This window comes from Onychomys torridus, chromosome 4 (assembly GCF_903995425.1).
Source record: "Onychomys torridus chromosome 4, mOncTor1.1, whole genome shotgun sequence".
NCBI classification, from domain to species: domain Eukaryota; kingdom Metazoa; phylum Chordata; class Mammalia; order Rodentia; family Cricetidae; genus Onychomys; species Onychomys torridus.
The window spans coordinates 107,158,237-107,180,591 of NC_050446.1; the positions used below are offsets into that span (position 1 = coordinate 107,158,237).

The following is a 22,355-nucleotide window of genomic DNA, read 5'->3' on the forward strand; positions in this document are numbered from 1 at the left end:
CTGATAGTGTGTCCAGAAGCTTACCTCTTTGGCCCTGGCAAGTTGGCGTCATACCTGCCATCATACCTGCCAAGATGGAGTCTGTTGCCTCTCTGCTCAACCCACTTTTTCCTATTTATTTATGTATTCATTCATTCATTGTGTATGTGTTTGTCCATCTCTCTGTCTTTTCTCTGAGGCCAGAAGAAGGCATCAGGCCCTCTGTAGCTGGAGCTCACAAGCTGTTGTGAGCTGTTCAGCATGAGTACAAGAACCTGAACTCAACTCCTCTGCAAAAGCTGCAAGCAGTTTTCCCCGCGGAGACTCTCTGCAGGTCACTCTCTGTCTAACGAGTGTATCTTGCTTCCTGGCTGGCTCTAATTGAACTCCTAACTGCCTGGACTGTTGCTGTGCCCCATATGAATTCCTGGGAGTACAAAAACAGAGATTGCTGCTGGGGTTGAGACAGGAAACCTCCTCATAACCATCTTGGTCTCAGCCACGCTGGTGCTGGTCCTCCCGGGGTCTCGTGGGGGAAGAGGCTTGGGGACAGCTGGAGGGCTCCACCAGCCTGGGCTTCTGTGTGTGACTCTCCCACACACCAAGGCACCTGCTGTCTCCACCCACACTGGGATCACGATTGCTTTGCAGTGGGTGCTCTTGAGACCCGTCAGTAGCCACAGTCCTCCTGCGGGGAGCTGGGTAATGTTCCTGTGACTCATCCTTCATAGCATGGGCCAGCGTCTACAAGGATACCCTTCCTTACCATAGCATCTATCTGCCTAGGAGATGAACATGGCATGTGCACTTTACCTCTTAAAATCCCAGATGTTAAATGACAAACTCCCTGACTTTTGGTTGTAACAACTGCTGTGGGTTCTGCTCTTGTTACTATGGCAATAGTCACAAAGTATCTTTTGGTTCCGGAGCACTTGCTATGTTCCAGGCTTTATGTTAATAGCTCACTCAGTGCTTACAGCAGTCCTGTTGTCTAGGTTATAGGCTCTTACTGTATAGGTGGGAACATGAGATTCAGAGATGCTGGGTAACTTGCTAAAGGTCACATGCCTCCTAAATTTACAAGCATCTCTTCTGTCAGGACAGAGACATTCCGGTTCCAGATCTTTGACCATGAACTTTTACAAGGCCAGAGCTGAAATCCACCTTGCAAGGCAACCATTTAGAAATCTGCCCATATTGTCACCTGGCCCTGATCAGAACTGATTTTGGGATTCTTTTGTGAGGATTCTTTTTAAATTAGCTCATGAAACATAAAGGAATCCGTTTCTTTTGTGGCTAAAGCTTGCTTTTGCCCTAGGTCATGTTGCCTTCCTGATCACCTACAGGATTTACCAGATTTCAGCACCGATGCCTCAGGACAGTTTCTGAAAGGGTAATACCATCCTCTGGGGTTGAGATTTGTGACAAGTGGAGACACTCAGAAGATTCTAGGACTGAAGACAATTTCTGGCATTTCTGAGCAGGGTCAGAGTTTTACAAAAAAGAGCGTTGGTTCCTGGTTGCTGACTTTGAAGGGGACACTGAGCTCTGTAAGTCCATTGTAGCATATTTGTTTACAGTTAAATTTATGCCTGTAGATTTGAAGCAAGATGGAAAGCCAGGGAAAATTACAGGGACACGGGAAGGGCAAGGAGCCCCTCACCTCCATCTGGCTGGGTCTCTCACTAACTGAGAAGCAAGGATTCCAGCAGTTAACATCCTGTGAAGGCTGCTGACAGAGATGCTACGCCTGCTGTAGATGAGTATTATATGTTCAAACAGCCACAACCCAGGCTGATGGCCTGAGCACATATGACCATGGGCATGGCCTTAATCCTTTCCCCAGACATCACCTGAGAATCTCAAACCAGACTGAACTTGGCCTCAGAGATGTCCTACCTTCTTGCATCCTGGGCTGTGTATCAACTATAATCTTCGGTCAAGTGTCCCTCAGCAATCATCCTGTGACCCTAATTAAGTTTCTTAGCAACCCTCTAAAGACAGTAACTTTCAACCTCGAAACTCCTTTTATGACAGTTGTAAAAAGATCGAACCCAGGGCCTTGTGCTTGCTAGGCAAGCGCTCTACCACTGAGCTAAATCCCCAACCTGTAAAAATAATCTTAAACAAAGGTGATCTGAGACTCTCCCTTGAGGATCCCATCCCATACTTGGCTGTGTCTTACTCTCTAGAATCTTCTTGGAGAAGCCACACCCCTTGCTCTTGGGTCTATCTTGCTCTCTTCCAAGTGCCTCTCTTTCCCTTGATCCTGTGCTACAGCCTATATAGACCTTTATTAAACCTGACTCTTCCGGCTTCCAGCCACCTGTACTCGTGTGCACATACCCACAGACAGACAGACAGACACAAGATTAAAGATAAAATAACTCTTTTTGTTTTATAATTAAGGTTAAAGCTTCAAGCATCATCTTACTTAGCAGTACACATTTAACCTGATTCTGCTGAAGAGAAGTCATAATGAGGGGAGCAGTGTTGGAGCTGGGGTATAGTTGTTGGTGGAGTGCTTGCCTAGCATTTGAGAAGCCTTGGATTCATTCCCCAGGGCAGCATAAATGGCATGGTGGTTCACACTGAGGCAACATGAGAACACGTCTCACAAAATAAAAAAAAATCTAGGATCCCAATCACTTGCTTGTCTTTTCTGCTCACAAGTGGTCCTTACTGCTCAAGCCAGGGTTTGAGCTATCCCCTGAAATGAAAGTTTGAAGATGTTTTTATTTTATGTTTATGTTTGTGCATCATATGCCTGCAGTGCAGACAGAGGCCAGAAGAGGACGCCAAATCCTCTAGCACTAAGTTACAGATGGTTGTGAGCCACTCTGTGGGTGTTGGAAGCTGAACTAGGGCCCTCGAGAAGAGCAGCCAGGGCTCTTAACTGCTGAGCCATCTCTTCAGCCCTTGAAGTGAAAGTTAAAACCATCTGGGGGAACATTTTTTTTTTCTTTTGAGACAGGGTTTCAAGTGTGCCATCACATTCTGCTAGGGTGGCATTTTTCAGAGATTGCTTGCTGGGCTAATTATATTTGAAAAAAAACAAACAAAACCCATTTCTCACAGGAACAAACATGCATGTGAGTGTGTGTGTGTGTGTGTGTGTGTGTGTGTGTGTGTGTATCTGTGTATGTGTCAGTGTGTGTGTTTGTGTGTGTGTCTGTGTGTGTGTTGTGTGTGGGTGTGTATGTATGTGTATGTGTGTTTGTGTGTGTTGTGTGTGTGTATCTGTATATGTGTGTATGTGTATGTGTCTGTCTGTGTATCTGTGTCTTTGTGTATGTGTGTTTGTGTGTGTATCTTTGTGTGTGTGTGTGTGTGTGTGTGTGTGTGTGTGTGTGTGTGTGTATGCATGCACATACGTACATGCATGTAGAATTCAGAGGATAGCTTTTGGGAGCAGCTTACCTCCTTGTACCACGGGATCTGGGTATCAAAATCAGGTCATTGGGTTTAGACAGCAAGCTCTTCTAGCCACTGAGCCATCTCTCCAGCCCTAGAACATTTTAGTTTCTTAAGTTAATACATAATTGTCCAAGATAATTTGCAGTTCAGAACACTGGTGGGATTCGGTTGCCTTGGCCCTGACATGAGGCATAATCTGTGCACACGTTCTTTGGCTTTTTCCAGCCCTCCCTCACTGCCGTCCTCAGCAGTGGCCTGTTACAGGACTCTGTCCTTTGAGCATTGCGTCTGCTCGTTATTAAGATGAGGGGTGGCAGCATATGCCATTTCCCTCTGGATGATTCATCTAGCTTTGGCTTTCAGATATCAACAAGCACCCACAGAGACTGCCTAGCTTCAAAAGCGCCTGACCCAGAGGCAGCCATGCTCCTTGTGAAATGTTAATTTGGATTCAATATCTTGATATCCACACACCCTCTTAGTGATTTCATTTTTGAAAGGAACTGTTGCAAATCCCAAAACGTATAAACTGTGGGTAGCAGGGTTGCTAGGCATGAAGGAGCCTCAGGCTTATTCATTTTTTATGATTCACTTTATTAATATGGTAGAATATAAGTTCCTTTAAATTCCAGTGCAGGTGTTGTTATGGGGGACAGGGGAGGACAACCAAAAAGTGGACTCAAGATGCTGATAGAGTGACTAGGAGCCATCCTTTCCAGCAGTTTTCAGAAGGACAGCAAGGGATCCCAGAGCTGTCCACCGTGAAAGGGGAAAGCAGAATGACTGACTGGGATTCAGTGAGACAGACCAAACCCAACAAGCTTCATCAGAAAACCATCTGTGGGCACCATACATGTCTTAACTAAGGTTTCTGTTGCTGCAACGAAACACCATGACCAAAAAGCAAGTTTGGGAGGAAAGGATTTGTTCAGCTTACATTTCCATACTGCTGTTCATCACTGCAGGAAGTCAGGACAGCAACTCAAGCAGGGCAGGAATCTGGAGGCAGGAGCTGATGCAGAGGCCATGGAGGGGAGCTGCTTACTGGCTTGCTTCCCATGGCTTATTCAGCCTGCTTTCTTATAAAACCAAGGACCAGCAGCCCAGGGATGGCACCACCATCCTTGTGCTAAATCTCATAGAGGCATTTCCTTAACTGAGGCCCCTTCCTCTCTGATGACTCTAGCTTGTGCCAAGTTGACACACAAAACCAGATGTATGTATGTGCACGTACATACATCTTAGTAAACTTTATATATGCAACTAACAAAATCACATTCATACTCTGTATAATGACAGCCTATTAACAATCTTTGCCTGGAAACTATAGGAGTGTGTAGGAATAGAATGAGTTAAAGTTTCACTTCTGAAATGGTTAAATGTGCTGAGTTCTGCTAGCTTCTTAAAGCCCCTTTCTCTTACCTTGGGAAGGTAAATGTGTGGTGGCTTGAATGTGAATGGTCCCCGTAAGCACGCAATTTTAAATCCTTAGTCTGCAGTGGGTGGAACTGTTTGGGAAGAATTAGGAGGCGTGGCCTTGCTGGAGGAGGTGTGTGACTGGGTCAGAGGGGGTGGGCTTTGAGATTTGAAAAGCCCATGCTAGACCCACTGTCTTTCTCTCTGCCTGCTGCCTACAAATCAGGATATAAAGCTCTCAACTACTGCTTCAGCACCATGCCTGTCTGCTTCCTGCCATGGTGATCATAGACTAACCCTCTAAAACTGTAAGCAAGTTCCAGCTAAATGCTTTAAGAATTGCCTTGGTCACAGTGTCTCTTCACAGCAATAGAACAGTAGATAAGACAAATCTTCACAGCAATAGAACAGTAGATAAGACAAAACGCTTGCAAGAAACTGCCTTAAGAAATGGTGACTACCTCTATCTGGTCAACCACAGACTGTTTACTAAGAAGGGGTGTTTTAACTGCTCCCTGCAATATTTGTTCCTGCACTCATGTCTACATGGGGATGGAAATTTCCACCTTCAGATGGTCCCGTGAGCAGGGGTTTTGACACTGTTATGTAACAACCCATAAAAGCTATAAGCAGCTCTGGATTGGTGCTGGACTTCTACAAAGTGTTAGTTTGGGCCCAACCCTCCATGAATCAAGCTGAGTTCTACTCTGGGTGCCTGCTTGGTTCCTCACTGGTCAGTGTTCCTGGAACAGTCGACACTTTTGCTTCCATTTCGGCTCTTATAAAATTGGGAGATGAGGTTTTAAATAATACACTGTGGGAAGATGTGGTTGGCTGAATCACTGTTCATCAGTATTCTCTGCCTCTCCCCCACAGGATAATTTTCCACACATGTCCATTTGAAATCAGACTTGTGTTCTGGGACAGTTAATCTTGATACCTAGAACTTAGGGAGGAGAGCACTTGCATTGGGTACCTTTTGGTTGAAATGATAAAACGCCATGACCAAGAGCAACTTATATAGACTAGAACCTTTATTTTGGTCTGTGGTTCTGGAGGGATGAGTCCACTGTGGTTGGCCCATGGTAGCAGGAACAGGAAGCTGAGAGAAGGAACAGAAGTGGGGAGATTCTAGAACATAAAGCCCGTTATTAGAAACAATAATAAATAATCTCTGTGTTGCACAAAGGAACATACAAAGTGAAAGTGTAATTCATCGTGAAAAATGGTACACCGAAACCTAAAGCTAGCAACACACCAAAGCAGCATGGCTCCTGCCCTTTATCCCTGATGTAGTGCAGGAGGCATGCAGGTCCTTGTGCCCACAGATAAGCACTAGGGGGGCCAGGAATGTTAAAAACATGGGATTGTCTCTTCAAAGGGAAAGATAGGTAACCTGTTTTCTGTGCAGAAGTCTGGAGATGTGGATAAGGCCAGACCACCAGACCCTTACCTTGAGACTATTTTCTCAGTCTACAGAACCTATCTTTATGGAAGATGTCACTTGTACTTTACAAAGAGTTTCAATGTAGTCAAGTCTTAAGCTTTGTTGTGCACATGGGATTGAGTCAATTATCACCAGGAAACTTTTTTCAAATTGTACTGTGCTTAAATATGCCTAGAACAAACTACTTGAGGTCAGACTCTCCAAGTTTGAGCCAACACCAGCTACTGAGTCACGTTGAAGAGAGAACTACGTTTTGCCTCCCACAGATCATTACTGTGCTGGCTGTGGTGGTTACAGAGATTCCACTCCCTCACAACATGGATGGTGACTGCCTCTCATCCCATTGGCAGGTGCTTGACTTCACAGTCTGTCATGATTGGCTGATAGAAACACAGGGGGAGAGGAAGGTTTGCAAGTCTTTGGAAGAGGAAGTCCTTGCCAGACTAACTACCTTTGATTTAAACATGGTAATTCTCTCATGTCCTCCAGCAAGGTTCCACCCCCTAAAAGGTCTATAATCTACCGGAACAGTGCCACCAGCTGGGGACAAGTGTTTAAATGTATGGCATTCTTATTCAAGCCACAGTAGTAAAGCACACCTCTTTAGTGAAAGCATCTCTGGGTGTGTCTGTGAGGGCATTTCCAGAGACAATTCGATCATGAGAGCTGTGGCGCAGTGAACTGTTAAATCTGTAGAGAAATGTAAATTTGAATCATCTGTTGGCTGGTAGTAGAACTGTGGAAGGTGGAACTTGCTGTAGTGGGTGGGGGCTGGGGATGCCTTTAAGTGTGTCTTGGCCATGGTCCCTTCCGACCTCCTCTCTGCTTCCTGGCTGTGGTGAGGTAAGCAGCCTCCTCTGCCACTCACTTGTTGCCATCATACTCTGCCCATGGCAACGGAGCCAGGAGACTGGAAAACTGAGCCAAAATGAACCTTTTCTCCTTTAAGTAATCTTCCTTCGGTACTTGTCATAGCAACAAAGAAATGGACCAGTTTACAGGCAAAGCATCCCCACATGCAGGGTTCATAGGAGGACGGATGCAGTCAGGGCCAGGGAAGAAGCCAGGTAATGCTGCAGACAGTGTGAGTGTCCATCAGACCTTCTTCAGGGCTTGTAGGGCCCGGCTGGAGATAGCACCCAGTCTCATTCCTTCAGTGATCCTGGTCACTCCTCCAGGAGGCAGCTCATAAGAGAACAAAGAAAAGGGCTTAAAGTCCAGAACAGAGGTGTAGCACCCCAGAGCAGGGTCCCACATTTTCTGGCAGTAGTATCTAATATACTTCAAATGATGATGTTATCCATGGAGACAGTGTATTCAGTCCTGCTCTTGCACACACACACACACACACACACACACACACATTAATTAGTTAAGTGTTTAAGACTTTAAAGTAAGAAAAGTTCCACACAATTTAAATAGCACAGAATTATTTGTTCCTGCTAAGACTAACAACAATAATAAAAATCATTAGCTCATAGTCTAGAAAGGAAAATGTACCATATGACTTAGACACCAACAGGAAGGGGGATTCATAATAAAAGTAACATAGGGTTCTCAAGACAGATCAACATGCTGCTGTGCAGTGGGTCCATTCATCCCACAATCCATTCTTTGGAAGGAGCAGGCTACTGGGGACATCACCAGCACCTTTTTCACATGGGACTGTCCTAGACACCGTACAATGTTTATATCCTTGATCCTACTCGGAATCAGGCAGGGTTAAATGTAATATGGCTAAATATTATATTTAAATAATATAGATATAACCACTTAATATAAGTAACATTTTGTAATTACTCCCCTGACTCTCCGTAGTGCAGGTATTACTGTTCCCAATTGAGAGCCCTATAAATCTGTGCCATGTCCACAAGTAGACGAGGTAGTGTTCGAACATGAGGGTACACCAATGAGAGGAGCTAAGAATATCGCTGTTGTCCCACACCCAGGATGTCAGGAGAGAAGTGACAGCTTCACTTACTGCCACGGACCCAGTGGCATCCCAAAGGCCAGAGCAGCTGCATGATGGGAGAGAAGGGTGTGGGGTTGCCCCAAAGCACATTTGAAAGAGAACCAGAGGCCGGACAGCCTGGAGGCAGCATTCACAGAACTGACAAGCTGAATAGACTCCAGCCATATGTCTTTGTTCCTTTGCGAGAGGAGAGGTTGTTTCTTTGAAGATAAATCGCAGTCTGCTTGACATTTGTATGAAAAACACAGGGGATGAGCCAGTCTTTAGGTTCTTTTGTAGACACCTCATAGTACCAGGCTGGAGAGATGGCCCAGCAGTTAAGAACACTGGCTGCTCTTGCAGAGGACTCAGGTTTAGTTCCCAGCACCCACATGCCAGTTCATAACCATCTGTAACTCCTGATCCAGGGTTTCCAATGCCTTCTGACCTCATCAGGCACCCCACCCACAAATGCACATGAAAGCATAAACCTGTATGTTGGGTACATTGGACAGTTACTGAGAGGACGTGCCATGTTCACTCTGAGAGTGAAGCTTCGGGTGGGAAGGTTCAGGAATCCCCAGTGTCTTCTGGGAATCTCCTTGCTCTGCCATCCTTCCCATCGACACTTGTCCGCATCCTCTGCCTTCCCAGTGAGCAGCCAGCTCTCTGTGGGGTGCATCAAGAGACTCCTCATTCTACCACTGTGGCTCCCATACCTCCCTTCTCTAGCTTTTAATAGCCAAACCATCTATAGGACATTGACTTGCTTTTTTTTTTCTTTTAGTTGTTTAAAGTAGGAAGTGTTAGTGGTTCCCGCTCGAGGTTTGCTTAAAAACTTAGAATACAGAGAACTTTTGTCATGCATCATTTATGTTGGGGTTCTTGTTTGTTTGCTGTTTGCTGTTGTTGTTTTGATTTTTCTAAGTTGGGGTTTCTCATATTCCAGGCTGACCTTAAACTGACTGTGAAGCTGAGGATGACCCTGAATTTCTGATCTCCCTGCCTCCACCTCTAAATGCTGCGATTATGTGGACATACCATCAGACTAGGGTAGTGGAGGGCAGAACCGGGCTTTGTACATGTTAGGCAAGCACTCTACCAACCAAGCTACATCCCTAGCCCTCAGGAATTATTTGGGAGTAAACTCAAACCTGATGCCTATCATTCTTAATTATCCCACAACTGAGACAATCTCCTACATGATAAAATCAAGCTGTCAGTATCGGGAAGTTGGCAGTCATACCTTAACAAACCATCTAACCCTCTAACCCACAGTCCTCATTCATAAAGCTCCAGTTGTCCCATAGTGTGCTTTCTGTCCAGTTCTAAACTTCCTGTTGCTGACAGTTGGCTTGTCTCCTGCAGTTATCAGGCTTTTCTTGGTTCTCGTGAACTTGGCACTTAGGAAGAACATGAGCTGGAAAGTCATCCCCCTGTGTTTCTGACATCTGGATTAGAAAGGCCAGCATCTGCCCCCCTCCCTTTTCAGCCACCCACGAGCTTCTGCCCAGGGATGGGGTTGCTGGGGGAACTCAGGGAGGATGACTGGCCAAAGTGCTGGCCCCAGCAGAGGACAGGGACATTTCCTTAGCTTCTCCCTCCCTCCCTCCCTCCCTCCCTCCCTCCCTCCCTCCCTCCCTTTCCTGTGATTGAGGAGCACAGGATATAGCTATCTGTGCATAATCTTTCCTTGAATTCACTAGTAGGGAAAAAACTTGTAACCAAGCCTGACAACCTGGGTTCGATCACTGGGTCTCACATGTTAGAAGGAGAAAATCGACCTCTATGGGTTGTCCTCTGACCTCCACATATGAACACACACACACACACACACACACACACACACACACACACACACACACACACACACACATCAATGACTACTGTATAAACATTTATAAAAGAACAAATGTGGGATAATGCTTTTGTACACTGGTTTAATAAAACACTGACTGGCCAGTAGCCAGGCAGGAAGTATAGGTGGGATAAGCAGACAAGGAAAATTCTGGGAAGAGAAAGGGCTGAGTCAGGAGTTGCCAGCCAGACATAGAGGAAGCAAGATGACAAGGCAGAACCAAGAAAAGGTACCAAGCCATGTATCTAAACATAGATAAGAATTATGGGTTTAATTAAGTGTAAGAGCTAGTCAATAATAAGCTAATGACTGAGCTAATGGCCAAACAGTTATAATTAATATAAGCTTCTGAGTGATTATTTTATTAGTAGCTGAGGGACCATGTGGCTGGGAAGGACACAGAAAAACTTATTTCTATATCAAAATATACTTTTAAATAAATGCATAGACAATACCTAGTATTGAGATTAATAGCTGGTAATGTCAAAGCAGTGTGTCTTGCTCTGTTCAAGCTGATATGAAATGCCATAATTAGGTGGATTAAAGAGTAGTCCATGGTCTTTAGAAGCACCCCCCCCCCTTACTCCCTTGTCCACAGAGGCTGCCACTACCAATGCTGTTCTATTTTTTTTTTCCCAACATGTCAAAAAGAACCTTTATTCCTTTGCACAGTTTCATGCTTTCTTCCAGCTGCCTTTCTGAGCTGGGGTCTTCTGAGCCTTCTGACCTTCAGCAGGAGAAGCTGCCTTCTGGCCTGCAGCCTTCTGGGCCACAGCCTTCTTGCCTGGTCCTGTCGCCTTCTTGGCTGGAGCTTTAGCTTTAGTAGCAGCTGCCCCCGCTGCAGCAATGGCAGCCTTAGCAACAGGTGCTTTTTGGGGAGAAGCTTTCAGGAGAACACCTCTTTGAAGTTTCTTCACTTCTGTCTTGATTATTCTGTTCCTCATTTTCTTTGCCTTCATGACTTTGAACCGATCAAAATCTGTCATCTTGGCTTTCCTTTCTCTGGCATCAATCTTCTTGGCTCATCTTGTGGCTGCCCATTTTGCATTGATATCTGCCTTCTCCCAAGCCTTTCGCACATACTTCTGGCGGGCATTGTGTGGGAACTTGAGGATGAAGTCAGTGAGCTGCATGCACTTGAAAGGCATGGCCCTGCCTCCTCACCCGAGTGCAAGGGCCATCCACTAAAACCCTGTTCTGGTCAATAACATCTACAAGCGCCACCAGCTTTCCTGCATGAGGCCCAAAGGAGATGTAGGCCACCTGGCCAACCTGCACAAAGCGCCTGAACACCATGGTGGCAGTGTTCAGCCACCAATGCTGTTCTTTATGAATTATATTCATCATAGAAGGAAATGCTAAATTTCAGGTAGAAGATAGTAATGATAAGATTTTTTTTTTTTCAAGTCTCCATGAGTCTGTGTCCAGGAATCCCAGGCTAAGAACTGATCCAAACTGAAAGATGGCTCAGCAGTTAAGAGCACTGGCTGCTTTTCCAGAGGACTCAGGTTCACTTTTTAGCACCCACATGGCAGCTCATAACCATCTGTAACTCCATGTCTTAGTTAGGGTTTCTATTGCTGTGAAGAGACACCATAGCTTATAAAGGAAAACATTTAATTGGGACTGGCTTACAAGTTCAGAAATTTAGTCTATTATCTTCATGGCAGGAAGCATGGTGGCATGTGGGCAGACATGTGCCAGAGAGGTAGCTGAGAGTTCTACATCTGGATCCACAGGCAGGAGAGAGAGAGAGAGAGAGAGAGAGAGACAGAGAGAGAGAGAGAGAGAGAGAGAGAGAGAGAGAGAGAGAGAGAGAGAGAGAGAGAGAGAGAGAGAAGAGGAGAGGAGAGGAGAGGAGAGGAGAGGAGAAAGAGAGAAGAAAGAGGAGAGGAGAGGAAGAGAGGAGAGGAGAGGAGAGGAGAGACGAGACAAGACTGTGCCTGGCTTGAGCTTCTGAAACCTCAAAGCCCACCCCCCCCCAGGGACACTTCCTCCAATTTGGCCATACCTACTCCACCAAAGCCACCGTCCTGGGGGTCTGACACCCTCCTCTGGTCTCATTAGGCACTGCATGCTGATGATGCACAGGCAAGCATGCACGCACAACTCCCACACACATAAAAGAAAAAAAAGAAAAAGAACTCTTGATCCATATGTGGCATAACCTGAGGACAATGGGAACTGCTTCTGAAATCAGTTGATTCTGCCTGTCATCAGTGTCTTGGGAGTAGTAAGTGGCATTTGTGCTGTTGGTTTGCTTTCTGGCCTTAAAAAATTACGTACGTGTGTGTGTGTGTGTGTGTGTGTGTGTGTGTGTGTGTGTGTGTGAGAGAGAGAGAGAGAGAGAGAGAGAGAGAGAGAGAGAGAGAGAGAGATTTTGTAGGAAGTACATGCCACCATGTGTGTGTGGAGGTCAGAGGACATCTGGCAGGAGTCAGTTCTCACCTTCCACCTTTACTTTGGTTCTGGAGACCCACCTCAGGTCATTAGGTTGGTGTAGCAAAGACCTTTACCCACTGAGCCGCCTCACCAGCCCAATTTCCATTAGCTTTGACTGCCTGTTTGAGCACTGGGATGCGTTTTGTCTTGCAGATGGCAGTTCTCTAAGTACTGAGCGAAAGGGCTCCTGGGACTCTGAGAACTTCTGGCTTGATCCTTCTGTGAAAGGCCAGTTGGAGACTGGTGAAGAGGAGGATGGACTTCGGAAATCACTGGACAGATTCTATGAAGGATTTGCCCATCCACTGCCCGGCTCTGGGGATCAGCTCTCTGCACCTGTGTGTCAGTGCCTGTCTCAGACAATCTCTGAACTCCAGGGCCAGGAGAACCAAAAGTATGCTCTCCGCAGTTTCCAGATGGCCCGAGTTATCTTCAACCGGGATGGCTGCTCTCTCTTACAGCGGCATTCCAGGGAAACCCGCTTCTACCCTCTGGAGCAAGAAGGCAGCTCGGTGGAGGACGAAGAACCCACCCCAGGACTGTCAAGAGAGGTCATTCGTTTCCTCTTGAAGCAGACCATAATGAAAGACTCATAGCTGGTGCGCATGTGAAAGTTGGCAAGGCTGGAGGGGAAATGCTGTAACTTGGCACTCAGAGTCCCTGAGGGGGTCTCCTGGCAGCTTCCTGTTTCCAGCCATTGGCTACAAGCTTTGCAGGTACCTGGTGATGGAGCCAGTAAGTCTATAGATGTGCTGAATCAAGGGTAACAATTATACAGAGTTGTAAATGGGGACCAATTGATTGGCCTGAAGCAATGTACAGACATAAAAAACTTCCAGATACTACATTACATCTTAATCATACCTTTGGCTCCTCTCCAAAACCAAAATTCCCTGTCTGTATTGACAGTGGGGATGGAACATTTGGACCATCTACAAAGCTAAAATTCACACACAAAGGGGCTTCTTCATCTCCACTAGGTTGCAGTGTGGGAGGTGAGGAGACAGCGCTGGACCATCCACTCAGGATATGGGAGCACAGGTCTGACACGTAAGGGTGGCGCTGTGTGACCTTGCTGATTTGTTCGTGAACGGAGTAAGGAATGCTTGCCGGGCAGCTTTTCCCTCTCTTTGTCACTTTTGCCCTCCGTCCACCGCCAGCTCCCTCTGTCATCCTCCGAAGGGTCGCCCCTCATTCCTGCCCTGTTCTTGCCTCCAGCACCCGGAGCTGCAGTGCAAATGCTTGCCCAGAGCAGGGCTCTGCTGTCACCTGTTCCTGTCCTCCAGGCAGGTGCACAGCCTGACAGGGAGCTCCGTAAATAGCTAGTGCAGCCTTGCGCTGGCAGATGCTCCGCTCTGCGGGTTGCGTCCTGAGCCCCAGTTTGAGAATGACGTCAGCTGGCACCAGGAACTCTGAAACAGTAATTGGAAGCCTCAGAGTTCTTCCAGCAAATTACATCAGTAGAAAGGCTTATTTCCCTCATTTGGAGGAATAGCAAAAGTTGGCCACACTATGCAGTTAGATTCTTTGAGAAACTCGGGGTGAAGTTTAATTGGCATGAGACTCCAAAGCTTTTTAGAAAGTGGATTATGCAAATGTGGCAGCCAACAAGTACACACTAAAAGTCAAGTCGGTACATTGGAGAGTCTCTTGGGGACTCTTGAAGGGAAAGAAACCTAAAAAGAAGTAGTGGTGTGAGTGGGCTTCCGGTTCAGGGATGGTCTGAAGTGAGAGACTTCTACATGGAAATGTCAAGGCACATGTGGAGGGGGTCCCACATGGTAGGAAATCAAGTGAATAGGACCTTGGGAGGTGCTCACAAATGGGGCTCAGCTTTCCCTCTCACAGGCATCATCTAATGCTCCCTCCTGATTAACAGTCCTTCCAAAAATCCTGAAACTGGTACAATTTCAAACCCAAACCTGCAGGTTAGAGGTGAAGGTTGCTGGCTTTATTGTTTTAACCTGAAGCATACCAGTAGCCACCCTTGAAGACCGGTGAAATTACCCAGCGACAGGGATACTCACAATTCGTCTCCATGGCTACCAACGGGGGGAACCTGGGTTATTCTATGCTTGGTTTTAAAGGACAGCAGAAAAGGTATTTGAATCTTCGTGTTGGGAAGTAGTGGCTTCTATTTGGAAGGGAGATTTTAATATCAGAGAATGTCTAAGCTTCACAGAGATCAGTACTGGAGGTGTTTGATGAGGGGAAGCTCCTGACAGTTGAGAATGGGGGAGAGGAAAAGCCAGGGTTGCCCTGGGGTAGCAGAGTATGGTGTGTGTTCACTTAGATCTGAGTAAGTGTTTGTGACAGGCCAGTACAAGATATTCGATTCCCTGTGGTCCTGCCCCTTAATTTGATCTCTGTGAGGATAGAGAGACATTTTCCATTTATCTCTGTGAACCTTTAATAAAGACTAAGATAAGAATACTGCAGCCCAGGCCTTTGGCAGAATTGCCTATTTCAGCACTGGGGGTAATTTCATGACATCTTATCATCTCATGAACATTGTGAGGGGACTTACGATGTCATCTGTGATGTTTTCCAGAACTACAGAGCCTTTGTGAGGGTCACTTGGTTCCAGAAACATCAAATCCTGAAGCTGAGAACTGCTAGCAGAATCTGAGGTTCATGGCCTGTGCTCGGGTTATCGGCCTGTGTCTCCAGATGACTCATGCTCAGGATTGAAGCCTGGGAGCCCGCGCTTGCTCAGCCTGCGTCCTTTACTGAGTTATACCCAAGCCTCAGTGATTTCTTTTAGGGAACATGTGGCCGATTGTATTATCAGTAATTTCAAAACAGTACAAAAAAAGCAATTCTTTTTAAACTTGCAAAGTGCTTTTTTTTTTTAATGTTGTATTGGATCACAGTTACACACAAAAGTGCATACATCCTATATGTGAATGTCTCCGTAATTCTCACAGGCTGAACCCACCTGTACGACCAGAAACTTCCTTGAGCTAAGATTCACCAGCCGGGTGGTACCTCCCTCCTAAGGGAAGGATTCTATCTATAGAGCTGCTGAGAGCAGTTGCTACTGACCAGTTTTCTCGGGATGCGGGTAGCACACAATCTGAAGAAACACACAGACAGCGTTTCTTTGGTTGCTAACCTATTCTGTTCAATATGCTAGTCAAATACAGATACTACGTGTAATCCGTGGTTTTATATAACTTTGGGTTAGTTTAATATGAGTACTTAAAATGTAAAAGGCTTATTTAATAAAAATCAATCATAGAGTAGGTGATACCAGCTGCATCAGAAGTTAGAAATAGGTTGTGCCCCCAAATCACTGAAGTCCGAGATACGGTGGAATAGACTGTTCTAGGAGAGGGGTTGTGGGCGGCTACAGGGGCGTCGAAGAGTGCAGAATGCATCCATGTTCCAGCTACCCGTGCCTCTCTTTGCCACAGGGAAAGTTGTTTTAAAAAGAAAAGCATGCATGAATGGCCAGACAATTTAAAAGACTAGCCTTATCAAATAGGAAAACATTTTCTGTCTAGTCATTGAAGCAGTACCAAGTAACAATAGACACATCAAAGAAAAGGGTTGAGTCCATAAATATGTATAAGCAGTGTGGTGGTTTGAAAGAAAATGGCCCCCATAGGGAGGGAGTGGCATTATTAGACGGTGTGGCTTTGTTGGAGTTCGTGTGGTCTTGGAGGAAGTGTGTCACTGTGGAGACTGACTTTGAGGTCTCCATGCTATTGGCCATTCAGTTCTTTATTAAAACATCAGGTGTCTTAGACAGGCACAGTAATACAGCTTCACACAGTTAAACAAATGCAACATAAAAATAGCAACACACCTTAAAATCATGTTCTACAACAGTTCATCACCAACATAGGAAGAAGAAAAGAAAATGTAAGACAAAGACAGCTTTCAGCAATGGTTTTGGAATGATAGACTCCCTACGTTAGGAGAGGGAGAGTCAAAGTAAAAAGATGGGTTCCCATCTTCTTAAATCAAAATATATTCTAGATGGGTTCAGGGTGAAAAATCTAAATCATAAACGTGTGAGATAGATACACATAACCCATATATATATATATATATATATATATACTTACATATATGTATATAAAGAGTATACACACACATATGGGGAGAGAGGGATGTCTTGGAATGGGGAAATCTTTCTAAAAATTGCTTTTAAAAAAGAAAACCCTAAAAAGCTCAAAGAAATTTTGATGAAATTGTCTAAAAACACACATCTTCTGGCCCGGCAAGAATGGCTCAACAGGTTGTAGTGGGTAGCTGTTCTAGCTTTGACCTTGAAGCACCACCCCTAGTGAGGCTGCAGGCAACTGCTACATCTGCCTATGACATTGAAGTACATGCCTGGGGGGGGGGGGGCTTAAGACCTAAGATGCACATATGCACAGCTCTCTTTGCTCCCTTGTGGTTTGGATGCTGGGACTGACCAGGCAGATCTTGAACCAGGAAGAAAGATCAGCGTGGGACATAGCTTGGCTTTCCTGGACCCTATGATAAATACTGTGCTATAGTGAGTTACCCCCTAATAAATTCCTTTGCTCATTAATTAGACTCTGTGGATTTCTCACTCTAACAGTACTTGCTGCATTTTGAACTGGGAGGTGATGAAACAGGAATAAAGGGGCAAGCAATCCAATTCTAAGCTAATTTTGTTATGAAGACAGCAAAACCATGAGGTTAAAGTACACACATAAAAGTTGAGGAGATGATGGAAGAGGAGACAGAAGGAGTGTAAGAGCCAGAGGGGGTGGGGGACACCAAGAGCACAGGCCTTCAAAATCAACATGCACATGCACATGTGAACTCACAGAGACCGGGCAGCGTGCGCAGAGCCTACAGGGATCTGCCCCAGTGGGAGGCCTAGAGCTGAAAGGAGAAGTGAACACATGCCCCATCCCTAACCCAGAAGTATCTCCAACCGATGACCACTTACAACTGAAATTTGAATTTCTTCCAGTGGAGTCTCACTGGGGAAACAAAGGGCTCTCAAGGGGGGCTGCATGCACAGCAGCAGTGGCCAGCAGAAAGAGAGCTCAACAGCATCTGTGGGGATAACTTGTCCCATAATGGGTCAGGGCTCTTTTTTTTTTTTTTTTTTTTGAATTTGTCTTACTGTTTTTAGTTTAGTTTAGTTATATATTAATCCCCCCTCTACCTTATAGGTCCTTTGCATTATGTTATGTCTTTATGAGATTCTTTTGCATGTAAGTAAGTGAGTCTCTTCTTCTTGAGCTTTCTCTTGGGCTATTTTCCTTCGGTTTGTTTTGTCCAATTCTGATGTGTTAAGTTTTGTTTATATTATTGTTTCAGTAAAAGAAAAAAAAATGAGGGGCAGACACTCTAATATGAAAGTGTACAACAGGCTGGAGAGATGGCTCAGCGGTTAAGAGCACTACTTGTTCTTCCAGAGGTCCTGAGTTCAAGTCCCAGCACCCACATGGTGGCTCAGAGCCATTTGTAATGAGATATGGTGCCCTCTTCTGGTATACAGACAGATTGTATACATAGTAAATAAATCTTTAAAAAAAGAAAGTGTGCATCACCTTTGTAATTAAATAAACAGATGGAAAACAGAGGCAGTTAGTGGTGGCCTCTGCCACATGCCACCCCCGTGGCCAACGTGGTTTAAGATAGTATGGTTGAGTTCTCACTGTGTCTGCTTCAAGAAGCATGGAGAACTAACAGTTTTTAAGATGGTCTCAGGTCCATACTTAACTCCCTGGTTTGGGATGCTGCCCTTTGTTCCTAATGGCCTTCCTAAATGCAACTACTTCCCCTTTAAGAGTCCTTCCCTAAGACAGATCTTTCCAGACCTTTCCTTCTATACTTCTCTTCACCTCCCTGAACCATTGGGAGGGATTTCCTTTCTGTACTACCACAGCATCATGGACTTAAATCACACCAAAGACACATAAGGCAACATGTGGTTTGAATGGCACTACCCCGCACCTTCACCATGCCTAGCCCACTCAACACAGTGCTCACACATTTCTACTTACCAAACAAGATGTCGAAACATGTCCTCATGCTTTAGAGATGTCTGGAAAGGGCTTAAGTATAAAATGTCAGAACACAATTACCTTAAAATACTTTAGTAGACGTGAAATGAAGCAGGTCACATCAACCTCATTAGCATGTTGGAGGTTTGTGTAGACCCCAATAAACCTGGAGGTTTCTCTCTATCACATCTGGGCTCGGCACACTTGTTTATTGCTTTCCTCCCCCTCTCCACCCCCACAGTTATTTATAGCATCCAACTCTTAGACTCTGCTTTCTCCCATGTGAAACACATCTTCCCTATGCATGGAGCAATCATCCTTGTCAGTAAGATCACATTGGTATAAGGCTGGAGAGATGGTTCAGAGGTTAAGAGCACTGACTGCTCTTCCAGAGGTCCTGAGTTCAATTCCCAGCAACCACATGGTGGCTCACAACCATCTGTAATGAGATCTGGTTCCCTCTTCTGGCCTGTAGTCATATATGCTGTATACATAATAAATAAATAAAATCTTTAATTAAAAAAGAGGAAGAAGAAGAAGAAGAAGAAGAAGAAGAAGAAGAAGAAGAAGAAGAACACTGTGGACCAGGGAAGGTCCACCCAAGTGTGTGAAATGCGTTGGCCTCATTCTCTCATTGCTTTATCCTCAAGTCCCTGGGAGCTATGCACCAGTGATAGTGCTTTTACCAAGAACTCTCAAGTCATTCCAAGCAAATATTTGTACATGTCATCTCTGTGGGTGGTGCATTCACAGAAGACACAGACTTTGCATCCCTGGCCACTCCCTGCTTTCCTTCAGCCCCAGAGCCTACTGTCAGATGCCTGGAATTCCCTGGGCTAGCTCATGAGACTCTAATTCGTACATGTTAAACCATGGGAGTCTCCCAATTGCCTTTACAAGTCCTCCCGTGGGGTCTTCAGTGCCCACTGCAAGGTGCTATGAGAGCTGTGAGGGAACATTTTGATAGAAAGTGTGCTGTTGCAAGGATGCAATGGTGTCTGCCTTGGCCTCTGCCTCCCATCCAACATCCCCAGCCTGCTGTCTTTCCTGCTTCATTTTCTATTGTGCAGTTACAGGTCTGCTTCTTTTTTAAAAGATTGATTGATTGATTGATTGATTGATTATGTATATAGTATTCTGCCTGCATGTATGCCTGCACACCAGAAGAGGGCACCAGATCTCATTACAGATGGTTGTGAGCCACCATGTGGTTGCTGGGAATTGAACTCAGGACCTCTGGAAGAGCAGTCAGTGCTCTTAACATCTGAGCCATCTCTCCAGCCCAAGGGTCTGCTTCTTAAAACAAACAAACAAACAAACAAACACCTGTGCATGCAGCCCATCCACTAAAATAAATGACCTCCACCAAGCCCCTCATTTAATCATAGTTTCCTCTGTCCACCTCCTCCTCTTCCCTCAGCTTCCATTGTCTAAACCCAGGAAGGAGGTATGACCTAATATGGCATTGGAATATGGAGACAAGAAGGCCTAGGTTTGAGATTTGGTCCTTGCACTGTGCAAGTCACTCAGCATCCAAGGGTCTAAGTTTTCAAACTAGTGGGCCATTGCTTTATCTCAGGCTTCATGAGGCTGTAATTTGTACATGTTAAACAGTTACAGATCAATGAATGTTCAGTGTATATGTGCTTGCAAATAGTGCCCCAAACTCTTTATAAGCTACAGGGTGCTGTGGAAGGGTGAGGGACCCTTTGTTTCACACTGAACACTTCCATAGTCTTTGCTACCCAAGCTCCACAGCTTCAGCCATGACCATGACCAGCAGCCGAGAAATCTCCCTTGATAACTCGTCTTTTTTCAGCCTCAAAGCCCAGCAAGACTTTCTAAACAGCCACCATCATGGAGTCAACCTGGAAACCAACAGAAGATATCAGATTATCTTCAAACATTGGAAATTTTGACAGCCCACTGCTAATGAAACAACATGCTCATAACCCACAAACAAAGGACAAATTCTCAAAGGGGAGAAGAAGACAGAAAATGAAAATGAGAACTAACAGTAGGGTGCAATTAACACATGCTGAGTGGGGGAATTCACAGAAGTAAGTACTTACATTAGAAATGAACGTAAATCCAGAATCTTGAGTTTATACCTCCAGAAAAGCAAAATACATCTAAAGGAAGCAGAGTCGGAGTTACAAATAAGGACAGGAACCAGTGAAAACATGAACATCAACAAGGAGTGTGAGTGTGTGAGTGTGTGTGTGTGTGTGTGTGTGTGCACACGTGCGCACACACATATGCACATGATATTTTTTATTTTATGTTTTTTGTCAACTTGACACAACCCTCCCTATATATAGGAGAGGGAATCTCAATTGAGGAACTGCCTCCGTCAGATCGGCCTGTGCACATGTCTGTGGGGCATTTTCTTGATTGTTGGTTGATGGGAGAAGACCCAGCCTACTGTGGACAATGCCATCTGTGGGCAGGTGGGCTTAGGCAAGCCAGGGAAGAAAGCAAGCCAGGGAAGCAGCATTCCTCCATGGTTCCTTCTTCAGTTCCTGCCTCCAGGTTTCTGCCTTGGCTTCCGTTGTTGATGGACCTGTAAGTTAAAGAAAACCTTTCCTGGTCCAGATTGTTTTTGGTTAGGATTTTTATCACAGAAACAGAAACTAGATAGGAAACAATAGACTATGAAACTAAAAGTTGATTCTTCAAAAATATAAATAAAACTGAATAAACCTTTCAAATCACCAACATCACTGTGAGATAGTTGACCTGTCATACAATAAAAGGGTGGGTACAAGGCAAATGGAGAAATCTGACCCATGTCATCTACTAATGGCAATAGACTACTGTGATATTATACTATAGTTTTGCACGATGAAGCCAGGGAGGGAAATGGAGTAAAGAATATGCAGGATATCTGTTATTTCCCACAGGTACAGATGATATACATTTACAACAAAATTTAAAATCCAGTTTAAAGAACTGAAAAAAGCCTAGGAGATGGCTCAGTAGGTAAAGCTCTGGCCGTGCAAGTCTGGCTGGCTGAGTTCAAGCCCACAGAAAGGTGGAAGGAGAGGAGCCACTCCCCCAAAGTTGTTCTCTGATCTCCACACACATGACCTGGCGGGTGTGCACACACAACTAATACAAGTAATAATAATGAATAAATGCAATCTAACAATGAAGAGCCTGGCATTAGGTAGTGCTCACCAGCAATCCTAGCACTCAGGAGTCTGAAGCAGGAAGGTAGAGAGTTCAACACCAACCTGGGCTACATAGAGCCTGTCTCAAAAACAATTTTTTGAGGGTTACCAAGTCATGTCAGGATTGGCTAAGCAGCTATTTGATGGCTGCTCTTGTAGTTTTGTTCACCTGTCCACTAGTGCTGGACATTCTGACATGACCTTACATACATGTCTATATCTGTTGGGTCTAGCTGCTGACCAGACCATCCTGTGGAGCGCAGTTTCCAAAGACATACTCCACTCCCACTACACAAAGCATTCTTGTGTGTGTGTGTGTGTGTGGGGGGGGGTGTCTCTGTGTAGTTTTGATGCCTGGTCCTGGAGCTCACTCTGGCCTCGAACTCACAGAGATCTACCTCCCGAGTGCTGGGATTAAAGGCGTGTGCCACTACGCCCGGCCACACAAAGCATTCTTTAAGCCTCTCCCTTCATTATATTTACCAATGCCTCATAGGCTGACACAAAGTACGTGGTCAAGTTCAGAAGTATTGTGAGAAAGGACTATGCAAGAGCATGAACACAGAGACATGATTCACCGAATGCCATTTTTTTAAAGAATCTTCCATAAAGGATAGGAAGGATTGTTTATTTATCTAAAACAACAAAAACAAAGAAAACAGAACAAAAAACC

General features: G+C 45.2%; 1 protein-coding gene and 1 pseudogene across 4 annotated transcripts in view; one reads left to right on the forward strand and one right to left on the reverse strand.

Moving 5' to 3' along the window:
• The window catches only part of Shld1 (shieldin complex subunit 1), a 60,577-nt gene extending 44,447 nt beyond the window's left edge, over positions 1-16,130 (forward strand). Inside the window, exons 3-4 of one of the 4 annotated variants that reach the window (XR_004944739.1) lie at positions 12,664-13,245; positions 15,062-16,130. Coding sequence is in view for 2 of the 4 variants with exons in the window: in XM_036184850.1 (XP_036040743.1) it covers positions 12,664-13,106 (443 nt within the window). In the remaining 2 variants the exon portion in view is untranslated. Of the gene's footprint in view, positions 1-12,663 lie in introns of all 4 variants that reach the window. The other 3 variants (XR_004944738.1, XM_036184850.1, XM_036184849.1) reach the window with 3 other exon arrangements.
• On the reverse strand, positions 10,743-11,364 carry LOC118581261 (annotated as a pseudogene).
• Positions 16,131-22,355: the final 6,225 nt, after the last annotated feature.